We start from the raw sequence: 27,935 nt of genomic DNA on the forward strand, positions 1-27,935 counted from the left end.
TTTGATTTTGGAAAAAAATGTCAAAGATTTTTTTTATTTTTTTTTTTTCGAAAGATTGAAGAACTTGCTATCCAAACTATTTTGCTAAGAATAATAGTTAATAAGTTACATGGATGAGAAAAAATACCTGATTGGCCAAAATGTCTAACTCAGAGAGTTCTCCACCGATCTTGTTGAAAAATTGTGTCTGAATTACTATCCAATAAAACTAACAAATTTCATCCCGATCGGAAGACATCGATTTCAAAAGTTGGTTCACTTGACATTAAATCCCCCATATATGTATATCAGATCATATATCGAATATTACCAAACAACTTCTAATTAATGCATATTGTAAGAAGTAGTCATTGAATTTGAAGTAATTGCAAGTAATTACCATTTTTAGCTTTAAAGTTCAAGGAAGACTAAATAAATTCAACATATTATTAAATCCATCCCACAACTTGCATCACCCTTTATACACTCACACCATATAAAACATTTCCACTTGATCCAAAATACACATCAATTTGGCTTTTATTCGTACACAAAGGTTACTGAGAGAGCGAATATAAACAATAAATTATTTCCATACAAATATTTCAAAAACACTCACAAAATTTTCCCACATTTTCCACCCAACCCTCCAAACATACACACTACTGTTTTCAAAGCAAACACCTCAAATAAGAGCGAAAACCCAAAATATTCATCCAAGAAAAATAGAACAAATTCTCCAAGCACGAGCACACATGATCATCTTGGGAGACAACAGGCAGCACAACACACAAAAGCGTCAGCCAACACAGCCAGCACTGAGATTGAGGAAAACTGATCAACACATTTAGATACGGGCCATACTTGCAACTGAACACAAATGTGCGGAAAAATATAGAACGGGAAAACAAAATGAAAAACAAGAAAAACACATTCGAAACAATTGAATATAAAGTAAAGCAAAAATAGTGAAACCAACAAAAAAATAAAAAAAAAAACAGAATATAAATATATTGTACAAGTATTGAAAAATTGGAAAACAAAAGAAAAAAATATTATTTAAATATTGGCCTATTAAAATAACATATCATGGCCAGAAAGGCCTTTAAATAAATACAAAGTGAAAAAATGGAAAATATGGAAAAGTGCGTAAGAATTGAAATCAAATAATTTTTATTATTATTTGTATGTAAATATCAAAAATAAATATTGAAAATGTTCTCGAAGGAATATTTAGTGCATATCAAGTTTTATACAGTATACAATTTTTAATTAGTATAAAAGGCAAATGAATTAAAAAAAAGATTTGTAATAAAATCATTTTAAAGAAAATTCCAACAAAAATAAATTGTGTGTATCTACAGGAAAAAAAAGTAAAAGAAAAAGTAAAAATCAATTAAAAGAAATAAAATTCCAAATTCATCCACCTGTATCTCAAAATCTGTGTTTGTGTGTGTTTGTAAAAGTATTTGAATTCGAATCTGTATCTATAAGTGAGATACACAAAGAAAAAAGTGACGTCATATGCACAGCTATGCCGAGCTACATACATTAACCGCAACAACAAATACTATAAAAATAAATAAATAAAAATATAAATGTTTAATTTTAATTTGTTTATAACAACAATTTATTTGCTTAGAAAAAATTAACAAACAAAAAAATTCAATTGAAAATCATAAATTTTCTAACGGCTTTTCAAATGGAAAAATAGCTAAAACATGCATTTCAACTTTTCAACAACGTTAATCAATTGATTTAAATTAAAAATACAAAAAAAAATAAACCAACAATCACTAAGTAAAATGGAAAAAGCACTTAATATTTAAACAAATTATTTGAAAAAAAAAACATCCAAAAAGATTTGAAATACATACTTGTTGGATTGCTCACATGCATCATCAATATCACCAGAAAAAAGTTTCCTATCTCTATTTTGTGTGAAATTAAACAAAAAAAATATTTAAAATTTATTTAAAAAAACAAGAAACAGCTCTTAATTTGCTGTGTGCTATGTGCTCTCTGCCATTATACTCTACTCTCATTTAATTTATTGAAAATTGTGTATATTGTTTTGTATGTGAAAAAGTAAAAGTATTTTGCTGTGGATTTATAAGTGTATCGAAAATTTATAAAAGATAAATCAATACAATTTTTCATCAATATTTTGATTGAACACTGACAGTTGGAGTTAAATACATAAATAGAAATATTTTTTTCAGTTTTCAAGGTGAATATTTAATAAGGGTGATTATTAAACAAATAAACATCTGTAGTAATTAATTTAGTTTTTTGCTCTTTTTTAATTAAACAAATATTTTGTTAACCCTTTCATGCCTGCTGTGATTTATGTGCTACACTTAAGCTAATTTTGAATAAAATGTGAAAGATTAAATAATTTAGGGGTGGACTGCATCGCCTTATAATATGACTGATTTTTTTAACGGATGCATAAATTACGGTCCCTATCATCACTGGCATAAAATTGATGCCAAATATTATTTATTGTATTATTTCGGCTTGAATTACTTTTGGTAGATTCGATAAATTATGAATTCTGAAATTCACGTTTTTGGTATAAGTTTGTCATTCAGTGTGTCGATATTGCCATGGCCATTTGTCTGTCTGTATAAATCAACTTTGCGAAGCCCCCCAATGACTTTCGTACATGATTGAAACATCATTATATCGAGGGTCAATATTCAAAACCCTCTATCTTTGATTTTCAAGAAAATGACTTTTTGATGGTAAAATGTTCAGTAAAACAGCCCTCATCTGTTAATTTTATAACGAATATATTTTTTTTTGCTGTTTTATTTGAATTTTTGTTATTTCTTTATCTTATACAATTAATTTTTTCTGAATGCAAAACCCTCTATCTTTTCAAATAATTAATTTTCAAATATTTTATGGAATAGTATTTTCTTTTAATACATGCTTTCTTACTAATTTTTGCATGCTGAATATGGATTTTACATTTTTCAATCATTTATCAAAATAGCGAATGCCGATTATGAATTGAATTACCATGAACATATTTTATCTTTTTATTTTTGGAAAATATAAAGTTCATATATGGTTTAAAAGGTCTTTTTCTCTATATGTGCACAATATCAAAAATATTTAAAAATCTATCCATAAAAGTGGTAAAAAGTCTTTTAAAAGTGGTAGAATTTCGGCCACCAGGCGATCTTAGTAATAATAAATGGTTAAAGTTGCTATTTGCTTAAAAAAGTGTCTACTTTTAAAGTGTCATCATCGTGGTTGTGGCTACCAAAACCGCAACCATTATTTATTTAAAGCTCTATCCAATTTTGCTGCGGATAACAATAAAATTGTTGAACAGAAGAGAAGACAGAGATTAAATTATAAAATCAATCTATATAATTGCCAATCGATGCAAATTAACAATGAGATCGTAAAAAAAGCATTTGATGCAAAATATTTAAATTATGATTTCTTTAATAAATACAATGATGACAAACTTATGTTTTTTCTTCCATTAGACCAGGACAAGTAAAAAACGATCCTACTGTGTCTAATTTAAGATCTCTTCTATATCTTCTAGATAATAGCGTAAAATATAAATTAAATTTTGATACAGATCACACTGATCTGCCTGTTCGTATTCAATTTTATGCAAGACATATTGAACCAAAACCTCTATATTCGGTCCACTATCAATAGAGCCTAATAAGTTGAAGAATTTGCGAGATTTGAAGAGCGTAAGACCAACGGAATACAATTATTTTTACGATAATTTACAGCAATCGAACTCCAAAAAAACTTTTTTTCTATAACTTTTTGTTTAATATTGTTTATTTTTTTATCTTATGTAATTATTAGCATAAAGCGTTCGACAAAATAACCACTTTTATTAAATTAGCCTTTATCTTAAATAAATTACGTTAAAAAATTACAGATGGCATAAATGAAATCAAAATAATTAATTTTTAATTAAGTGCAAAACCCTCTATCTGATCATATTCATACATACACATTCAATATTTTTGAAAAGCAAAAAATTTTAAAACCCAATTACATGTGAGATTCAGTAATTGCTTTTAAAAAATATTGTAGAATACCAAATTTTAATAACTCAAGTAATACGCCAAAAAAATCAGTTTTTTGGCTCTCCTGAAAAGTTGCGTTTTTTAAGATAGAGGGTTTGAATATAGTCGATATAATTTTCCCAAAATTTTTTATTGTTTCTCCCAAAATGTTTTTTCACAAATTTTTTTTCACCAAAAATAGTGTTTAATATTTATCTTAAAGTATACTTTGGTGAAGCTCATAATGATAGGACCAAATATAGAGAATTAACTTAGCGCCATGGATATGGTACCCAATTTCCCTGCTTTTGGATGAATCCTGCTGCTTGCAAACGTTTTGAAATTGCTGCATTTTGAGTAGCTCCCAATGATTTTGCAAGCTCTTGTTAAGTCTCACAACAATCTTCATGGAGTAATGCCTCCAATTCTTGGTCTACAATTTTTTTACTGCTTGCAAAATTTGCCCTTCCATCTTAAAACTCTACCTATATCAGGTTTAATTTTTCAATCACACTATTTTGTTAAAAGTTATGTAAATAACAAGTAAGACAGTTATATTCGGCTGTACCGAATCTTATATACCCTTCACCAAAATATACTTCAAAATAAAAATTTTAAATATTTTTAGGTAAACAACATTTTTTTTTTCCAAAGTCGTTTTTTCATTTTTTGGAAAAAAAAATATTTTTTAAATTTTAAAATTTGCTTTTTTGTTTTTTCAATTATTTTTTTATTATTTACAGAAAAAAAACTTTGATGAAAAAAAAATTCAGGTTGAAAAATATTTTTTCCGATTTTGACCCATTGTAGGTCCAACTACTATGGTCTTATATTGTCGTTGCAAATGTCTTTAAAATATCTATCATTAGATATCCATATTGTCTATATTAATGACTTAGTAATGCAGATATAGGTCAAAAATCGAGGTTGTCCTGGTTTTTTCCTTGGACCGATTATCTCGAATTTAAATATTGATGTACGAATCGTTTATGTAAGTTATTTGGGGGCTTCGAAAAATTGATTTTAACAGACAGACGGGCATGGCTTAATCGACTCCGCAGTGTTAATTTCCATTTTTGCACTGTTTTGTAAATCTAAGACCTTAAGGTATATATTTTAGCAACTTTCATTAAAATCGGTACAAACATATATAATATTTCGCTATCATTATTTAGAAATTCCAAGTATTGCAAAATTTTACCTTTTACCTTCACAATTTAACCCTTAAATTGTTGTCGCTTTTAGTAAAACTTTCAGACTATATTTAGAATTATCTGGACAGTAAGGAAATTGGTATCATTCGCACAAAATATAGCCAACAAATTTGTTTTTCCCGAAAATCGCAAAATTTAAATCGCAGGTACGGAAAAACTGTAGGAGGTATTGACATCTTTTTATTCCCTATTATATTCTCAATAAATCTCAATATGATGATTAAAAATTCTGAATTTTTTTAACAACATTTTTAAAAAGTTGAAAATGGAGTTTTGTAATTACAGTTAAAAAATTAAATTTTTTTGGTCATACCTGCGAATAGGTTAACGATATGCTACAAAAATAAACTCATATACAAGTAACTATGGATATATTTTAACCTTTATGTCAACAGCAGAACTGCTTTACGCACATCAACAGCAACATACCTGGGTATGTACATACGTTTTGTATGGGGAATGGCATGCTGTTAGCATAAAAATGCTAATATCTAACTCGTTTGTTGGAATTTCTGTATTATTTTTTATTTATTTTGTTAGAAATAGACAAAAGGTTCAAATATTTTATGATAACCAGTTTTACCCTTACATTTAGTCATTGTTTATTGAAAAAAGTGGTTGTATAGGCATGACAAAAAATGCGTATTATTGAGTTTTTGCAAAGATACAAATTTTTCAAATTAAAATTAATTTTTTATTTATTAATATTCTAGAATGAAGTTTTACAGTTATATAAGTAGATCATTCTATTTTTCTATTAGAAAAATGAAAATAAAGTTTGAAATTTATAATCAGGAATCCCGCAAATACTAAAAAAGTTTTGAAAAATCCCAAAAATGTGATTTTTTAATTTTTTTGCTAATTTATCCGTACCAGGAGCGGGGTTATCGGAATCCTTTACAAAATAATTACTAACATATTTGGCCATTTAAAATAGGTTACTTTATTTTGATATCGAGAAGTTTTACCCTATAATTGAATTTTACATAGAAAATAGGCGTTATTTTAATGGGCCTGGTCCCCTCCGTATCAAAAATTTGTAAATTTTTTTCATTTAAAATATAAAAATACTATACTTTTCAATTTAATCATTACATTTGCATGCGTTTTACAATACATACCCAGGTATGTATGCTACTGACGTAAGGGTTCAGCCTTTTAAATGGGCTTTGTCTTCCAAACGGGTGAACCTATCCTAACCAAACTTGCGACAATTGCGAAAAACAGTTTTGGCTAGGATATTCAAAGTTTTGTCTATTATATCTCATTACAAAGAGAAATACGTACACATTTCGATTCTTTTACAGTAAATTGCAAAAGTAATCATTCAATGGTGGATGCTGGGATTTTAGATTCTGTAGATTTCGACAGTCAATATGCAGTGCAATAAAAACAATTAAATATGAAATCATTCAATATCAACCAATAATTTAGAACATTTTGTTTTGTACGGCTTTGCTTTAGTTACGCTGGCTATTTTTTAATAAGAATAATCAGAAACTGATTTTTTTTATAAAAACCGCATTTCAATACAATAAAAAGAAGTATTTATACAAAAAAAATATTTTTAAAATCGAGTGTCTTATTTAATGCTTACAAAAGTAATGAGTTCTGTTGTACTCTAATTTGATATTTTAAAATAAGATCCCTGAACCTAACCATTACTTAACACTTTGACTGCCAAGGCACTTTCAGCAAAAAAGATGCTGGGGGCCACAACATTTTCTTTGCGTAATCTCTTCGAAAACGTCAATATTGAAATTTAGGCTACTATCAGTAATATTTACTGCTTAGAAACAGATTTTTTTTATAAATAAGAGGGTCTTACGAAATGGCGAAAAGGAATTTTTTATGGGATACTGAGATATAAAAAATACTCAGTACAAGTTCAGAATGTGATAGAGAATGTGAAGATTACAGTTGTGATGAGGAACTTCCAGACAACATCGACAAAATTCTTAAAAGCCAGCACTATTTTCTGACATGGCTAGAGAGAATAACAGTCGTGTCGGACATATGTGTCCGACGTGGAGAAAACCGCATAGTGCAGTGTCACATATATATGTCCGACGTGGCAGTCAATGTGTTAAATAAATTGTTTATTTCGTTGTAAATGTAAATATAATATTTTAATATTTCAATTATTACATAAGGACGACACCGAAAAATGTTGTTTTGTATCATTATTTCATGCTAAAAAGTATTGTCAGATAATTGTCTTCATGTGACCACCGGTCTGTGATATTTCATGTTATTTTTTGCAATACTTTTAAAAACTGTATTGCATGAAAATAATCCATGTTGCAATTTTGTGAAACAATAATAAATTGTTATACTAAAATCCATGAATAAATCTGATTATGGACCACACAAACAACCAAATACTAGGCAAATTTAAATCTACATACTTAATTATTTTTACTTCTTAAGAAAAAAAATTAATTTTAGACACACAATGAAAATTATTTTTAGAATTTCCATAAATACTTTTAAACACAATACGTAAAAGAGAAGTGATGAAGTGAAGACCAAAATACCACAGTATCTTTGTATGTAGATATTTACGATTAAACATAAAATAACACGTCATAACATTTACCGCACAAAACTAAAAATAAAATCAAGTGTTACTAATGATCCAATTAATGATAAAAACCAAAGAGAGAAAAAAAAATACCGCAAATAATTTTAGCTGGAAATTATTCAGAAGAAAGTATTGGAACACTGATTTTACAGCAGTTTTATAGAAAACGACAGATAAGACAGAGGTGTGTGTTTTTATAATAAATTTAAAAAAATAAATAAAATTAAAAACAAATAAAACAATTAAGTGAAAAAAAAACTATAAAGAATATTTATCACTAAAGTTCTATAGAATATTTAGAAAATTTAAATATTTTTTTTGTTTAAAAATAACAAGAACAAAAAAAACTTTTATTAAGGCCATAAAATTTGTGATCAAGGTCTTCTGGAAATCTATAAAAGAATAAATTATAATTTATTTACTAAAACCATAAATCGTTAAAATTTATCGTTATCTAAAATCTAATTTATGACAACAATAATAAAAATGGAAACAGAAGCGCAAAAACATTTATTTAGTTAAAGAAATTTGAAATTTTGTAATAAAGGGTGCGTATGAGTAATTTTAATTGTAATGAAAATAAAAATTAAAATTATATTGATTTAGTAAAAACAACAATAATCTTTCTAAATTATAGTGGAATTTTTAGTGATGTTTTTAATTAAATTTTTTTTAATATTTTTCTTAAAAGAATTTACCAGAATGTTTAATGGTTTTTACTGTGTTTATTTAGCATTATGATCAACAATTGCTTAAAATATATAAAAAAAAAATAATTCTATATGAAAATCTTGTACAAATTGTTAATGGATTTATCTTGTTAAATTTATTAAAATCAATAAATTTAATCAGAATGTTATATTCAGCTGTATCGATGGAATCTTTTATATTTTTAATCAAAAATGTATTTATAATTAAAACAAATGTTTACTGTGTGAAAAATATTAAATTTTGCACTTAATCGAAATAAAAATTCTAATCTAATAGATAATAAAGATTGTATACGCAAGACAAGAGATGGGTTCCCAGTAAAATATTTAATTATTTCATGAAGCACTTTCTTGTTGTTATATCACTAAAAATGCATATCTTAAGCGTACCTTATACGATATGTTGAATCAGCATATGTTTGTTGAAAAATTTGCTACCAGTGCCAACATATGGTGTAGACACAAAATTGTTTCAACATACGTTGGATGATATTTATGCGCCTAAAATAGTAAAAAACGAAAATTAATTTTAAGAAACAAAGTGATCTTTGTAAGCTATTTAGAGACGTTCAGATTATATTGATATGTTCATAAGAGTTGTTCAGCTTTACCGTAGCTACAAATTTTCAAAAAAAGGACACGAAAAAGCTTTTTTTGGCAAAACATGTAATCAGAATTTGTTTGGTGGAGCCTTAGCTATATTATTGTCATATATAGTTAAGCGATATCACCAAGTTTGAATTAGCTGTTGTCTAAAAACTGATGACACTTTTTTTTTTGAGAGGCCACTTATTTTCAGAAAATCAGTCACCAAAATCAAACTGAGTATATGGTTTTACTTTACCGTGTGTTTTTTTCAAAAGCCTTCAATTGTTCCACAGTGAAATTAGCCTTTTTGGTATTTGGATATTCGAGAAAAAATTATGCATTTGCATATAAATCCGATCCATAGTCATTACATAGTTTTAGTATTATTATTCTAAAATTAAAAATGCTCGCTTTAAGCATATACAGAAATGGATGCAATTATTATAGATTTTATGGCAAATGGTTCCAATGCAAATGTTTCCGAATCGGGTACACCTGAAAAGTACAAGTTGTCAACAAACTGCGAAAGATCTACAAACAAATTAGACCAAAAGTCAATACTGAATGTACACAGTTCACCACAATATACATTTCCAAAAATACCTGATTGGCAAGAAATTGCAGATTTTAGAGGAGAACGAACTGCAGACGAATGCAAAACTAAATTTAAAACAATGATGATTCTTCATATATGTTTAATATCCAATATTAGTCAACAGTAGAGATTTTCTTTTTCCGCACTTTATCGGGATTCATTTTGAAATTTCCGGGATTCCGGGAATTCCCACCTACAACAAATTATTCAATTTTAAAAATGTAGACTTCGTTAAAAATCTAAAAAATGTCTTTTGTTTTAAAATGTAATTGGATACATATAAAAAAAAAATACAATAAAAATTTAATATAAAGAGGTAAACTGACACGATTTGTAATTTTGGTTATATACAAACTTGTCACCGTTTGTCATTTGTACCGAAATGGCTGGAATTTCCATTAGATTTTGTTCCACATTCGTTAGATTCCAATTAATTCTGTTAATTCGCAAAAAAATAAATGATTTCCCAATAAGCATTTTTGCTGAAATTCAAGTGTAAAACAAGTTGAATTCCAATCATACATTCAAGCTTCAGGGGTTGAAATACAGTTGTATTATACTTGATATTAATAGCATTCTCCAGTGAAAAGGAAACTTGAATTCAAGTCGAACATTACAATGTTAATATAGTTGAATTCCAGCCTTGAATTACAGTGAAATACAAATCGAAAATATACTTGAATTAAAGCTTTGAAATTATAGTTCAATACAAGGCGAAAAATAGTAGAATTCAAGCTTTGATTTTTAACTAGTTCTAAATTCAACAACAAATTTGGTTTTTATTATTTTTATTTTGCAAAACTATACGTACATTAAAGTTATTTAAACTGAAATCGGAATAAATTTACATTTAAAAGTATGATTCAAGTAAGCTTCACTATTTCTTTTTTAACATTATCGAAATCTTCTTTAGAAGCCAAATATATGTATGTAGGTTCATTTCATCCGTAGACATTTTTGAAAATTGTTGGGATATAGAAGGAGATGTAACATTCTGCGGGAAGTCGGAAAAAATAAAGAATATAATGTTTATCTTTTTCTTTTAATAACATATTTTCATTTTACTTACATATGTTTTGCTAATGGACTTGCTTATGTACTTAAATGTACTTATTAACAGTGAACATTTTTATATTAGTTCTTCTGTTTTTTAAATATTTCATTCGTTTTTATTATTTGTTTGACAAGAAAAGAAAAATTTCCAAATAAGTTTGAACATTTTATAACGTTAAAAATGCTTGAAAAAGGGGCTGAAATTCAAGTTGAATTCCAATAAGATTTCCAATACTTGTATTTAAATTTTTCCGGTGCTTATTGGGTTATTTTTTTAATTTTCAATTACATTGCTTTTCTTATTAAATCAAAAATTAGGTAAAGATGTTAATTAAAACTTGATGATAATCCAATAATATTAAACAAAATTCAATTCCACGGAAGGTGGTTTTATTTCAAAAATTTTAGTTTCACTCTTTGTGAAAAAGCAAAATACTAAAACAAACAAGTAAGAAAGTATGGTCGGTCAAGCCCGACCATATAATACCCTACACTAAGTAAAAGAGCAAAAACATTTTTCTTTTAAAATTTCAATAATTTATATTTTTGAGTGATTTTCGGAAGTGGGCCTTATATGGGGGCTATGTCCATTTATTGACCGATCACCATGAAATAAGCTGATTTATGTCTACCTGAAAGTTTACTACGTTGAATTTAACAACATTTAACAACATTTTTAAGCGATTTATGCACGTTAAAGTGATTTTCGGAAGCGGGTCTATATGGGAGCTATGACTAATTATGGACCGATCGTTACAAAATTTGGTGACATGAAGTTTGTGTATATAAAACTTATTTGGAGCGGAATTTGTGGAGATACATATATAAATTAAACATTTATGACCGATAAAGTCCAATTTCGGGAGGACATTTGTATGGGGGCTAGGTGAAATAATGGACCGATTTCAGCCAGTTTCAACAGGCTTGGTCTTTGAGCCGAAAAAATAATATGTACCAAATTTCATCGAAATATCTTCGAAATTGCGACCTGTACTCTGCGCACAAGGTTTACATGGACAGCCAGCCAGCCAGCCGACCAGACGGACGGACGGACATCGTTTAATCGACTCAAAAAGTGATTCTAAGTCGATCGGTATACTTTAAGGTGGGTGTTAGACTAATATTTTTGGGCGTTACAAACATCTGCACAAACGCATTATACCCTCTATGGTGGTGTAGGGTATAAAAACTACTCTTTCTATCGGATAGAATTCTGTGACATTCATGAGTTTTTGGAATATTTTGAATAATGAACTTGTTTAGGTCTATATGGGTTGAATCTTTTTTCTTGTATGAATCTTCTGCATTTGTTTTGAAGCTTTAAGCTTCTTTTAGAGAAAATCAAGTTCAATAAAATCACACAAAACTAAGAAAAATAATTTCCGGCAATTCTAGTACAATTTTCTGGGATTTCGGAATTGAAAATTTTGTAGAATTCCCGGGATTTCTCCTCCCGGTAATTCTCGTGAAAAACTCTAATCAACAGGCTAACACAATTCCTTATAATTTTATGTTTATAAAAAGTTTAAATTTAATAATAATATTTAGAATAAATCTATTACTACCTGATTCATACTAGTTAATAATAACAAAATATTTATATATTAAGTTGAGTGATTGTGTTAAATACCTCTAAAGAAAGTAGCTGTAATAGAATTAGAATGATTCTGATATTAATGATAAACAAGTATTACAGTTATATTCGACTGTGCCGAATCTTATATTTCCTTCTCCAAAGCATTCTTAAAGATAAATATTTAAAATACTTTTTGGTGTAAAAAAATGTTTTTTTTAATAGTTTATTTCACCAAAAAATTTGTTTGATTAAAAATTTGTTTATTTTTCTAACAATATTTGTTTCTTTAATTAAATTTATTTTCACCAAAAAAAAATATTTTCTCATAAAATTTTTTTCACCAAAAAAAATGTAAAAGTCTTCTGGGCCTGATGGTATGCCAGCGCTGGTCTTGAATATATTCTCTTCGGCGTTAGCTTGTCCATTAGCTAACCTTTTCAGCACTTCATACCGTGCCGTCATATTTCGTGTATGTTGAAAGATTGCTAATGTCACACCAATACCTAAAATGGAAATTACCGTCCACTAGAATTTTTCTGCACTTTCCAAAGTTATGGAGAGTGAGGTTAAATATTCGGAGTCCAAAAATTTAATTAACGCAGGAGACTTGCTAGCCTTCTTATCGGAAAAATGGTGTGGTTTCATTCACCGTTTTGGCGAAAGTAAAGTTGTGGCTCTAGATACTTCCAAGGCGTTCGATAGAGCGTGACATGGTGCACTTTTATTGCTTTTAATGTCGTATAACTTCTCTCAATTCTTTCTCAAAAATCTCACTATACGAGTTGTTATAGATGGGATCTCATTAAACGGGTTCAAGATAAATTCAGGGGTACCGCAAAAATATGGAAAAAATTCAGGGTTTTCCATATTTTTCTAAGCGACCTTTTATGTCAAACTTCCAACCCTATCTATTCATTTGCAGATGATATCAAGGTATGATAATAGGGTATGCAACTCTATTGATTCGCTGGAGCACCAACGCAATGTGGGCTGCGTTTCACTGTTGTATCGGTTCTATCTGATACCCGCAGATTTTTACGTAAAACAACTATTTTAAATAAAAATCTAAATTTGTATAAAAAGTGCACTTAGCACTTTTACTCACTAAATGATACGAGTATATCACCAATACTGAATCGTATACGTAATTTTTAATTATTTCCTAATACTCATACGCAGTCATGCCAATATACTCGATACAATAGACAACCTTATAAAAACAATTGGTTTTTTTCCAGTTCAATTCACTATTTCTTTGAACTTTAACAAGGTCAAGTAAGATTTCAACATTAATAAATAAATAAAACAAATTGTTTTTAACAAAAAAGTGCAAAAAAAAACTGTATAAATCTTTCAACAAAAAACCTGCAAACAGACAAAAAGGCATGTTTTCGTCCAAGTTAATTAAAACAAAACAAACCAATTTTTTTCACTTAAATCAACAAGACATGATACGAAAAGAACAAAACTGAAACAATAGTGAACAGAATTAAAAATTAAAATGAAGAACAAGAAAAACATAAAACAAATACTCGTACAATTAATAATTGAAATGAAAAGTGTTTGTTTGATTCCACAGCAATAAGAGTACGAATGCTGAATATTTGCACACAGTTTCAACATGACAACAGAACAAATATAGTAATATTTCCATCAGCATCACTGCACTCTGTAAAGTATCTATCTGTCTATCTGTTACGATTCTGTTTTTTATCACTGTAAAATAATTTCTTTTAAATAATATCACTACATGTTACAAACAATTGTATAAGTATTTTTCATCACAGTAATCATTTTATTTTCATGAAAAACCCATATTTATAATTTCTTTTACAACTTCATGCATTCATTCTGCCCAATTTGTTTGATGTTAAAACGTTTATTTTATATAAATACCAAAAAAACATACAATAAGTAAAAAAAAAAATATATGATACGAGTACGTAGTACGTGTTTCGTCACTTGTAACAATTTCAAATGTACACATGAAATTGTTTAAACAATTTCAATTGTACATATTGAGAGTAATATCATACAGAGAGACCGAGTATAAAAAGAGGCAAATAAACAAAAAAAAAGAACGAAATATTGAAAAACAAATAATTGAAATTGAAAATAAGTAAAATATTTAAAGGCAGGAAAATTCTTGACAATGACGTTCATTTTGCACATACTACAATGCAGCAGATAAAACTAAGAGACAGGTGCCATCGAATTTAGAAATAACAAAATATGTATGTGTTTTGTAGGAACATCTATACGAGGGTTGTGTTACTACTGTTCACAGTAGTGTAGTGATTCAAAATAATATAAGTTTTCAAAATAATATATGGACGTTTTAAAATGTTACAACTTTGAATATTGAGTTTTATTTCTAAATTTACTTAATTCGATATTTCGACATAAATAGTTTTGAAAATAAGTATTGTATATAATAGAGACATCCCATTTGTACTGTAGATTCCTTTCCACAAAGAATGGATTTTTGAAATGTCGAATCTTTAGGGTATTTTAATCGGTAAATACATTCACATTGCATCTTTTCTACTTAAAAATGAGCAGACTGGTGTTTGGTACTTTTTTGAAATTTCAAGCCTTTAGATCAGGATGATACTATTTCATATTCAAAGGTACCATAGTCCTACCGCGACTAATCTGATAACTTCAAATACAAATATACACATTCCTCAGAATGACTTGATGTTAAATAAAGGGATGTTCGTTCATGTCGTATTAATGTTTTTTCTTTCGGTTTCGTTTAATATGTAAATAAAGAATAAATGCAAATATTCTAGCAACTCAGCAATTACAATTCCCAATTAGTCTTCCCATATTAATAAACCATTCGCACTTTACACTGAACGCATTTGACTGTTGCTAGGACGCGATGGTATGATAATCGTGTTTAATTTGTGGATGGATTTTAAGAAAATCTAAAGATTTTCCATAGAAAATTTTGTGTATAACAATTTTTCTATAGAAAAATGCATGTGTAATAGTTCATTCTATAGAAATTTGTCTGTATAACAGTTTTTTCATATACAACTTTAAGTATAACAGTTTTTCCGATCGGCAAATTTGTTTATAATAGTTTTTTTTATAGAATTTTTCGGTATAAAAGATTTTACCATGAAAATTTTGGGTATTGCAGTTTTTCTACGAAAATTTCCGTATATAACAGTTTTTTATAGAAAATAATTTTTATAACAATATTTTCTATAGACGACTTGAAGCACAGACCAACGCTATTGTAAAAATAATAATTATTTTAATTTTAGAACTCTGAGAGTAAAAAATACCATTTTTAATCCCTGCTTTACATGATAAAACGGGTAAAAACTATATTATGGTACATTTTTCTTTCAAACCAATAACACTGTACAACAGAATTAATTTTTTTCCAAAATTACAAGGTCCGACCAATAAATTTTGATAAAGGAGACAAAAAAAAAACACGTGTATCGGCGTTTTGAAAGTTTACATCTGAATTTCATTTGAGGGGGGTTAAAGTTTCCCAACTCTGGCACATTCTTATTTTTAATCTTCATAAGAATCCATATGATCCTTACATTTTAGGTATAAAATGTGTTCAGCAAAGTTATGTAAAATGTTACGGAGAATATTTTTGTGGAATATGTTAACCCCCTAAATCTTCAAGGCATTTTGTCCTTTTAAAAAACCACCATTAAAACAGAGATTTAAAGGGTTAACATGTTCTGCAAAAAAATTATACATGAAATTTTACTATAAGTCCATGAATACATCAAAACGGAAAATTCAACCAGAAAGTCAGAAATAATACAACAAAAGAGAGCTTAATGTTAATTTCGTATTTATTAAGAATTTTATTTTAAAGAACATTTTAGGTATAAAATGTATTCAGCAAATTTATGTAAAATGTTACGAAGAACATTTTTGTATAATATGTTAACCCTCCAAATCCCCAAGACATAGGTCTTTTTTGTCCTTCTTTTAAAAAAGAGCAACAAACACCATTAAAACAGGGATTTAAGAGGTTAAAATGTTCCGCAAAAATATTATCCGTGAAATACACCAAAACGGAAAATTCAACCAGAATGTCAGAAAAAAGACACAACAAAAGAGAGCTTACGGTTAATTTCGTACTATACTTTGAATTAAGGTATAAAACAGTAATATACGATTATATTTTTGGATTTCTTTGTGTTATTTTACAAATGACAAATCTGCCTCATCCCTATGTCGTATTTACCTCATGGGTGCGGTGGTTTTGCCGATTTTAGTCAGTCTGGAAATGATAAAAAAATATGTATATTAAAATGAGATAGGCAAGATTGAAATTATCAAAATTAAAGCCAACATATCTAAGTATCCGAAACAAGAAAAAAATTAAGAATATGTATTGTGGTTTTAATTTGAGAACGACTCAAAAAAAATCATAAAATATGTTTAACATAGACATAAGAAAATTATTTGAGTAAAATTTGACGGGGAAAAATACCAAAAAAGGCGTAAAACCGGGATAATACATTTTATTAAAAATGGTACTTGTGTAATTTTTATTATAATAAATTATGTAACCTTTAAACATAATAGTTAGCTGATATGTTTCTGAGTAAAGAAATAAACAAGGATTGGGTGCTTAATGGTATTTAGGTACCAAAAGTGGAGAATTAATGGTACTTTTTCGTTCATCAAATTGTACTTTTTGAATTTTATATAATAACGAATAATAAGGTGTTAGAATCCACAATAAGGTGATTTAATTTATTTCCTACCAATAATACTTTTTGATAATTTTATAATAATGGACCCAGATACATGAAATGATGAATATAGTGAGGAAACAAAAATTACACAGTGATACAAAATCGAACTTTCCGAATCGGAATGGGATGAAACGAAAAGCAAATGAAAGTTGACGTTTTCCATAACAAAGCCCTCAAGGCTTTTTTAGTTCAGCGCTAGATTTTTTTTAAACGCATTTGAAGTTGGTGATTTTGGAACGCTGTCTAACAAGAAAAAAATCATTAAGGGTCCTCATTTAAACGCTTAAGTGTCTCGCAAACTGTGCAATCTCTGCATTTTTACACTCTCGCAAATGAACAGTCAATAAGTGTTTGGAAATTCGCTTGCACAACTGAATTTATTGTGCATTTGATAAATCAGCTGTTTTTGTTTATAAGAAATAAAAATCAAATAAAATATAACAATTTTGTACATGTGAAAATTGTGTAACTTTGGAACATAATGATTGGATTAAAGGGCATTGTGTATGAAAACATTAAACAACAGCTAGAACGTAAACAAAATCTTCCAAACTATGTATACCATCATTTGTTCCAATGATTTAACTTTCATTCAATATTTTTAGAATTTAAATTTATACAATTTGACCAGTTTTTTTTAAAGCTTTTTTATTGAATTTATTTTTATATGACATTTTTATCAAATATAAATTTTCTGTATAATCTTGCACAAAATTGTAAAGGTGGGTTCATGAAACACGTCGCGCAAAATTTGCACAAATGGGAAACTTATTAAAAATTTGATAAAACAATGCCTATTTATTTTATCTTTGCAAAAACTTATTATAAAGCATTTTCGTATTGGTTTGTCTTTTATCGTGATTTAATATACAAAATTTTTAAAATTATATTTTCATGTTTTATTCTTTTATTTAAGATATATTTAGAAATATTAATAATGAGTGATACAAATATTATAAAAATATAAAAGATATTAGGTCTGTTCATTTACTTTCCCAGTAAATACTTGCAACGAGAGAATAAAATCAAAATTTACAAAATTACTCTCTTAAATTCTCAAAAATAGTAAAAAGTAAATGAACGCTTTTTCAGTAACAATTGTTTTATACACACAATCTTCTTATTTTATTCCTTTTAAAATGTATAAATACTCAAATTTACTTCAATTTTATTGAAAATTCTTTTTTTACATTTTTTCACCACAAAAATAAAATTGTAAATAATAAACTAACACAAAACATATGAAATATAAGGTGCTAACTATTACGAGTTCAAAATAGAACTTGTAATAGTTCGCAACGAGAGAACACTCTCCAAAATTTATACGCTCCTGATTTTTTCTCTACTTGCAAGTTTTTTGATTTAATGAACGCTTTTCCAGTAACAATTGCTACTAACTAGTAACAACTTATAGTTATTGAACAAAGCTATTGTAATATATTTTATATATGTATGTATTGATTAAAAATTTTGTTTTTAAGTTAAAATTAGAAAATATGATATGTAGTTGGGAAATATGTAGAAAATATGATTGTAGCACAGGACCCGCCATGGTCCCATTCTGAGTATTACATATATGTTTGATAGTGCTACGGTTCGAATTGAAGTAAAATCTTTTTAAGATCCGTTACTAAAGGACGATTTTCTACGAAAAAACTTTCAAATGTACGATTCATTAGCTTTAATCAAAAAATATCAAATCGATTAACAGTTAATAATTTACTAGCAGTAACAGTTCATAAATAAGCCGAAATAAGTCAAAATACCATTAACATTAGCCAACCATTCTACTAATTTATATTATTTCCAAATAACGGTTAAACTTCAAGGCTGCTGACTCAGACTGCCTTTTTGACACTCACACTTCCATCAACAACCAAACTTTTTAATTAAATGAAATGTTTTTTTTTTTTTCAATTTATAAAAACTCTATATTAAAGATTTTTTTTTTAAATGTAGCACATTATTATGTCATCATTCACAATTTTTTAAATTTTAAATCAGTTTTCTTCAATGAAAATTCAAAAAATTCTCATTAAAATGAATTAATTTCAATTAACACTAGCACGTATACGTAATTCATATGAAGTACATATTTCGTAACACTCATACGCCTCAATGTGAATAAATCAAATATGAAATTAAAAAAAAGTATGTATTTTGGTACTTTTCTTTGTAAGAAGCTGATACAGAAAATAACCAAATAAAAATAATACCAAATATTTGCAGTTATAATAAAGTAATTATATTACAATTATAATTAAATTAATTTGTTAATGTGAAATTTTCTCATAGAGAAAAATTTTTAATATAAAATGTATCTTTTACAAAAAATAATAAATATTGCATCCTACTTGTTAGATAAGAGCCTAAATTATTTTAAACCCATAATTAACAAACTGCACAACTACCCTCGTTATTGAATTGATGACACTATTTAAAATGCCATATAAATAATTTGCACTAAGGGTGCAAAACTATTTCAGTGATACAATATGCCCCCCAAATGAAACAATAACAAACGGTGTCACAGTTTTCTTAAACTTCCTTATTGAAAACGACAAATTGTTTTTTAAGTAGTTTTCAAAACATGTACGCATCTAATACGTATTTATGCTCGTGAAAATTTTGTATAGGTTTCTACATATACAGTGGTGGTCAAAACATTTGCAACTAGCAACATAATTTTACAAAAGTTGTTTAAACTACTTTTAAAGGTAAACAAAAATATTCATTTGCTTATAATATTTTTTTATTAATGCTTTAAAAATGAGAATATGAAATTTAATTCAGAATTTTTTGCATTGAAAAGAAAAAAAAATTAAAAAAACTACGTATGGGTTGATATTTCAATGGCCAAAACATATGCAACTAATTGCTTCTAAAACATTTATGTCTATAAAACTTAATATTTGGTGGCAAATCCTATATTTTCAATGACGGCCTTACATCGGCAAGGCAGTGAAGATATCATATTGGGAATACAATTTGCAGGAATAGCGTTCCAAGCATCTACCAATTCTTCAAACATAATATCTGAATTTGTGCAATTTTCGGGGTCGATTCTTTGATTAACAATTTCCCAAAAGTTCTCAATGGGATTTAAATCCGGGAATTGTGATGGCCATTCCATTACTGAAACTCTTTCTTGGGCTAACCTCGATTTAACAACATGTGAAGAGTGCTTGGGGTCGTTATCGTACTGAATAACTCATGGAAGAGGCATATTATCCTCAGAATTTGGAAGCATTACCCTTTCCAAGATGTCTCTATAGATAAATCCATCCATTATTTCATTAATTCTGAGCGATGGGCCAACTCCAGTAGCTTAAAAACAGCCCCCATACCATTACGTTGCATCCTCCATGTTTCACTGTCATTTTGCAGTATCGTGCTTGAAGCCGCGTGTTAACTGGTCGTCTTACGTAACACATGAAATCACTTCCGATGATATTAAATTCGGATTCGTCTCTAAATAGGACAGTCGTCCATTTGTTTTCTGACCAATTTAAATGCTCCATAGCAAACTTCAGACGTTTCTTTTGAATACGTTTTGATATAAGAGGTTTTTTGCGCGTAGGGAAAACGTCGGTGAAGCATGCAGGATGCAACGTAATGGTATGGGAGTTGTTTTTCAGCTGCTGGAGTTGGCCCATCGCTCAGAATTAATGAAATAATGGATGGATTTATCTATAGAGACATCTTGGAAAGGGTAATGCTTCCAAATTCTGAGGATAATATGCCTCTTCCATGAGTTATTCAGTACGATAACGACCCCAAGCACTCTTCACATGTTGTTAAATCGAGGTTAGCCCAAGAAAGAGTTTCAGTAATGGAATGGCCATCACAATTCCCGGATTTAAATCCCATTGAGAACTTTTGGGAAATTGTTAATCAAAGAATCGACCCCGAAAATTGCACAAATTCAGATATTATGTTTGAAGAATTGGTAGATGCTTGGAACACTATTCCTGCAAATTGTATTCCCAATATGATATCTTCACTGCCTTGCCGATGTAAGGCCGTCATTGAAAATATAGGATTTGCCACCAAATATTAAGTTTTATAGACATAAATCTTTTAGAAGCAATTAGTTGCATATGTTTTGGCCATTGAAATATCAACCCATACGTAGTTTTTTTAATTTTTTTTCTTTTCAATGCAAAAAATTCTGAATTAAATTTCATATTGTTATTTTTAATGCATTAATAAAAAAATATTATAAGCAAATGAATATTTTTGTTTACCTTTAAAAGTAGTTTAAACAACTTTTGTAAAATTCTGTTGCTAGTTGCATATGTTTTGACCACCACTGTATATAAGAATATACGAATATCTACGCAAACCTATAGATTTCATTCAATATTTTAGCAAATTTCTGTTTTGTATTTTTAAAGAAAACATTTAACGCTTAATTGTGCACATCCGTTTGTTGTTTGATTTTATTGTTTCTTTTTTTTACTTAAGAATTTTCATCTTAAAAAATGCTTCCGTTCGATGGTTTGAGTTTTTTTGGTTGATATATTTTTGTGTGGCAGCAAATTTATTTTTGTTTTTTAACATATTTGTATACATATTGGTTTATATATAAATATGAATATAAGTGTATATATAATAGGGTTGCTATCTCTATAATCACGAATTTATTCTTATTCATATCCTTGATAATGTCCAGTTTAGTCTTGTCTATAGTCTCGTATATAGTATCGTTTATTGTCTTGTCTATTTGTAGTCTCATTTAATGTCTCGTCATAGTATTGTCTATAGTCTCGCCTATAGTCTCGTCTATTGTATCGTCTATATATAGTCTCATTTGAAATCTCGTCTATTGTCTTGTCTATAGTCTCATTTATAGTCTCGTCTATAATCTCATCAATGGTGTAGTCTATACTCTCGTCTATAGTCTCATTTATAATATCGTCTGTAGTCTCATAGTCTTGTCTACAGATTCGTCTATTGTGTTGTCTACAGTCTCATCTATAGTATCGTCTATAGCCTCGTCTACAGTCTCATCTATAGTCTCATATATAGTATCTTCTATTGCTTCTTCTATAGTCTTGACTATAATCTCGTATACAGTCCCTTTATAGTCTCGTATGTAGTCTCATCTATATTTTCTTCTATGGCCTCACCTATGGTCTAGTATATAGTCTCGTCTATAGTCTCGTCTATAGTCTCGTCTATAGTCTCGTCTATAGTCTCGTCTATAGTCTCGTCTATAGTCTCGTCTATAGTCTCGTCTATAGTCTCGTCTATAGTCTCGTCTATAGTCTCGTCTATAGTCTCGTCTATAGTCTCGTCTATAGTCTCGTCTATAGTCTCGTCTATAGTCTCGTCTATAGTCTCGTCTATAGTCTCGTCTATAGTCTCGTCTATAGTCTCGTCTATAGTCTCGTCTATAGTCTCGTCTATAGTCTCGTCTATAGTCTCGTCTATAGTCTCGTCTATAGTCTCGTCTATAGTCTCGTCTATAGTCTCGTCTATAGTCTCGTTCATAGTCTCGTCTATAGTCTTATCTAAAATCTCGTCTACTGTCTCATCTATAGTCTCGTCTATAGTCTCATCAATAGTCTCGTCTATAGTCTCGTCTATTTATAGTCTCCTCTATAGTCTCACCTATAGTTTTGCCAATAGTCTCGTCTATTGTCTTGTCTATAGTCTCATCTATAGTCTCTTCTATAGTGTCATCGATAGCTTGATCTATAGTCTCAACTCGTCTATAGGTTCATCTATAGTCTCGTATATATTATCGTGTATAATCTCGTCTATAGTCTCGTCTATAGTCTCGTCTATAGTCTCGTCTATAGTCTCGTCTATAGTCTCGTCTATAGTCTCGTCTATAGTCTCGTCTATAGTCTCGTCTATAGTCTCATCTATGGTTTCGACTATTATCTCCTCTATGGTTTCATCTATATTCTCGTCTATAGTCTCCTATATAGTTTCGTCTGTCTGAGCCTCAGCCTTAGTTTTTTTTATTTCTGTGATATCGGCTATGCTCTATTATGTGGCATATTCTTTGGTCTATTTTCTGATCTACTCTCTGGCTTTTTATCTGGTCTATGCTCTGTTCCAGTTTCTGTTCTGTAATATATTACTGGTTTAGTCTATAATCTAGCCTCTAACTTAGTACCTGGTGTATTCTGTAACATAATCTCTGTTTTAGTCTGTTATATAGTATGTGATTATATATTATTTTCTTAGTTTTGTACTGCCCTAATATTACGTATCTAAACACTTTCACATTGCTAAATATTCGTTGATTTTTTGTGGCTGATTGTTGACAGATATTGAGACTAATTTCCATTTCAAACTCGTACAATGGAAAATGCATTTGTTTAAATGAAAACTCAAATATCTTGCGCTACTGACGGGTTTGAAAAAAGTTTATTTTATTTAAATTAATTGCTTTAGAATTTTCCACGCTGTTAGATAAATATATGTATTTGCACTTGCAGAATTAAGGAGAAACCATAAAGATCATTAAATTTACTCATTTGTATAACTATATATAGAACCGTTCATAAAAAGTAATTTTTATATCAAAGTAAATATTTTATTTGGAAAACAATAGATAATTTTATTTATGTTAAAGAAAAATAACTGATTAATTTTTCATGCACTTAGCAACAATATCGTATTTAGAATAGAATTTTTACGATTCCAATATAAATGTTTCAATTCAAATAATCTTCAAAATAGAGTTTAATATTCATCTTACCCTTGTGTGAGAAACCACATAAAAGGATGGGGAATGATGATTTTGACTACAGAAAAAAATATGCAAAATACGTAGAAATACCGTATGTGTGGAAAACAACACACAAGGTTAACCAACATAAGTCTTTTTCTGGGTGAGATGAATATTAATTTCGACTTTTCTGAAATTTCTTAAAAATATATTATTAATATTTCATAAAAAAAGAGATATTACAAATGTTGACCCTAGAAAGATTTTGTTAAAAAAAATATCAAACAATTTATTTCCTTTTAGTTGTCCCACTGACTCATACAGCCATTTACTAATTGAAATGAATTGACAATTATTTAAGCATTTTATTGCAAAAATAAAACAAAAAAACTATTTACAAAACACGACATTAACGAGCAATTAAAATCTAAACATGCACTTAACTATGAAATTTATATGTAATATTAAATAAATTTGTATATCTATCTTGTATATTTACAGATTTGTCAACCACAAAAATAATTCGAATGAAATTATTGTGCATCGAATACTAAATCTAGAGATAAATGCTTAATTTGATGCCAAATGACAGCCAAGCAAAACAGCTGACAAAAGCAAAAAATTAGCTATTGTGAAAAAAACATCTCAAAGAAAAGAAAAATACAATAATGTTTTATTAACGAGAAATCAAAAGATATTAAAAAAATCATAAATTTACTTTTAAAAAAACAACAATCATAAACAAAACAACATAAATACAAAAACAAACAACCGACCGTACAAACAAACAACCAAATAAACAAACTGTCAGACAGACAGATATACGAAATTCCAATTTAAACACACACTCATGATCAGTTGGAAAATCTTGTGTGGAATGAAGGAGAACAGATCAAAAGAGAAAAACAATAGTTGATAAAGAAAAGTTGAAAACAAAATTACAATTGAATTGGGAGTGGATATTGTAAAAAAACAACAAGAAAAACGGCTGAGAGATGATGTTTACACGCGCCCAAGTGCGCAAACAGAAATCAAATGGCAGTAATAGTTCTGGTGGCAGCAATCAACGTTCGAAACCATCTCGCAGCCAACAGCAAAAACAGCAGGAACAACAACAATATGCTTACGATGTAAATACAAAAAATAAATTTAGAATTTGTTTTTGAATCCCTCTCATCTTAGAAAATATTTACTAGAGAATTTATTCCCCTTTTTATTTTTAGAATCGCTATAAACCCTCAAACTATTCAGCAGGTAGCAGCAATTCATCGGTAGTGGGGTTGGGCACCAGCATCTGCAGCAGTAACATTAACAGCGGTACAGTACGTATACGAGAGCGTGACAGAGACTGCAATTCTAGTACGGCCGATCGTAGCAGTGGCTATTACAGTGATCCCTTCAGCACCAGCACTAGCACTGCTTCTTTGGTACCCCATCATAGTCGCTACTCTAGTTATGAATTGCCCCGCCAACATTCAAAAGAGGATTCTTATTCCCCGCATCGTCCCTATTTGGAGCGTAATGCCACCTATGTGGATCGTAGAACCAGGCCACGCAGCATTACAAATCGTCGAGGAGCCATTAAGCATCAAAAGTAGAGTTTTATTTATATGATTTAGTAAATTTAGAAATAATTGAAATTAATTTAATTTGCTTTCAGAACTCATGTAGTTAATGGCCATCGTTTTGTGGCGAAATTTTTTCGCCAACCCACATTTTGTGCCTTTTGTAATTTATTCCTTTGGGGATTTGGCAAACAGGGTTATCAGTGTATAAGTGAGTACAGAAATTCTTAATTTTATATGTTTTTTTAATAACAATAGTATGAGTACAACCATTTAGTATTAAAAAAGGGTCTGTACCAGATGATTAAATCCTCTTACTTTTGATCAGAAACCACAAAAAACTCGTCTGCAATAAAAATTTCAATTGCTTTGTTTCCTATATATCATATGCAATTTCGTATCATCTAAAGTCATCTAAAGTTTAGAATATCATAATACTAGACTTGAGAAGGTAATTTCAAAATATCATCCTTAATTTCTCTTAGAACTATTTATTATACTCTTCCGCATCTGCATCAAACTTTGCCAATACGTTTTTGAATAGGAAATTTGATTTATTCAGTTTTAGCAAACAGTAAATATTTAAACTTTTGTATGAAAAACACTCAAAAAATATTTAAAAACTGAGTGATTTTCACACAAAAATTGTTTTCTTTTCGTGTTTATAAACATAGAAAAACATAAAGCGGAAACTAGAAAAAAAAACTCAAACAAAAAACTCTACTGTCAAAAACCTAACTCAGTTGTCAAAAACCTAAGTAGTGAGTAGTAATGTATTAGTAGATATAATTATGTTTAAACAAAAACAACATTCTTATGTGTGATTATTTTGAGTAATTTTTATACCCTGCACCACCATAGTGGGGAGGGTATTATTCGTTTGTGCAGATGTTTGTAACGCCCAAAAATATTAGTCTAACACCCACCTTAAAGTATACCGATCGACTTAGAATCACTGAGTCGATTAAACGATGTCCGTCCGTTCGTCTGGTCGGCTGGCTGGCTGTCCTTGTAAACCTTGTGCGCAGAGTACAGGTCGCAATTTTGAAGATATTTCCATCAAATTTGGTACATATTATTTTTTCGGCCGAAGGATCAAGCATATTGAAACTGGCTGAAATCGGTCCATTATTTCACCTAGCACCCATACAAATGTCCGTCCGAAATTAGACTTTATCGGTCATAAATGTTTAATTTATAAATGTATCTCCACAAATTACGCTCCAAATAAGTTTTATATACACAAAATTCATGTCACCAAATTTTGTTACGATCGTTTCATAATTAGTCATAGCTCCCATATAGACCCGCTTCCGAAAATCACTTTAACGTGCATAAATCGCTTAAAAATGTTGGTATACTCACAAAATTCAACATATAAACTTTCATATAGACATAAATCACACGACCTAATTTCATGGTGATCGGTCCATAATTGGTCATAGCCCCCATATAAGGCCCATTTCCGAAAATCATTCAAAAATACAAATTATTGAAATTTTAAAAGAAAACATTTTTTACTCTTTTACTTAGTGTAGGGTATTATATGGTCTACTTTCTTACTTGTTTTGTTTGAGTTTTTTTACTAGTTTCCGCTCTATATTTCTCTATGGTTTTTTCTACGAATACATTCTCACAATTTAGGTTTCTGACAATTGAGTTAGATCTTTGACAGGAGATTTTTCGCTCTATGTCTATTTTCTATGTTTCTAAATCAGGCCCCAAGTGAAAACAATTTTGAAATTTGTATGTAAAAAAACGCAAAAACAAAAAATGATTTTCATAAAATTTTTTAAATAAATTTTCTGCTAGTTTTGCTGAATCAAGACCTTAGGAATTTAAAAAAAAATCAGTTATGGCTAAAAGGTTTTGGGCTTTGATTCAGAAAAACGAAGAAAACATTAATAATAAAAACGAGTATGAAAATGACTCAGTTTTCAAAAAAGTATTTGAGTGTTTTTCATACATAAAAATGATTTATCGCCTGATTCAAAAACACGAGCCGAAAACCATAGATAAATACACATAGAACGGAAACTAGAAAAAAAAAACTCAAAATAATCAAACATAAGAGTGCTGTTTATCCTTTCTTGCAGTTTTTTTTTACTAATACAACGAGTTTTTGAAAACTGAGTTAGGTCTTTGACAGGTGAGTTCCCGCTCTATGTACATTTCTCTACGATTATTAATTTTTGTGTGAAAATCACTGTTTTCAAATAATTTTTAAGTGTTTTTTACAAAAATTTCAAAATATTTTGTCGTTTCTGAACCAGGGATTTATAAAAACCACTAAAACATTTTTTGAAACTTAGTGATTTTCAAACATTTTTTTTTAAAAAAAATCTGTTTGCGTTTCTGAATCAGGCCCTTAGGAATTTCAAAATGTATCAGTTTTGGCAAAAGTTATGTAGACATAGAGAAATACACATAAATTGGAAAGTAGAAAAAACACAAATAAAAATTTTATAATGATATTTGTATGATTAAATATCAAAGAAATAAAAATAAATAAATCTGTCATTTTAGCTGTACTAAAATTCTGCAAAAATATTTGAGCAAATTCGAATAAGTTCACCGGGGTCA

General features: G+C 28.9%; 1 protein-coding gene across 1 annotated transcript in view; it reads left to right on the forward strand.

Annotated features, from left to right (window-relative positions):
* Positions 1–818: 818 nt before the first annotated feature.
* Pkcdelta (Protein kinase C delta) overlaps positions 819–27,935 on the forward strand; it is a 79,291-nt gene continuing 52,174 nt past the window's right edge. Inside the window, exons 1-4 of the mRNA XM_065510247.1 lie at positions 819–2,209; positions 24,289–24,917; positions 25,011–25,381; positions 25,448–25,563. Of these exons, the coding sequence (XP_065366319.1) occupies positions 24,783–24,917; positions 25,011–25,381; positions 25,448–25,563 (622 nt within the window). The 5' untranslated portion in view covers positions 819–2,209; positions 24,289–24,782. The remainder of the gene's footprint in view (positions 2,210–24,288; positions 24,918–25,010; positions 25,382–25,447; positions 25,564–27,935) is intronic.

This window comes from Calliphora vicina, chromosome 4, assembly GCF_958450345.1.
Source record: "Calliphora vicina chromosome 4, idCalVici1.1, whole genome shotgun sequence".
Lineage (NCBI taxonomy): Eukaryota > Metazoa > Arthropoda > Insecta > Diptera > Calliphoridae > Calliphora > Calliphora vicina.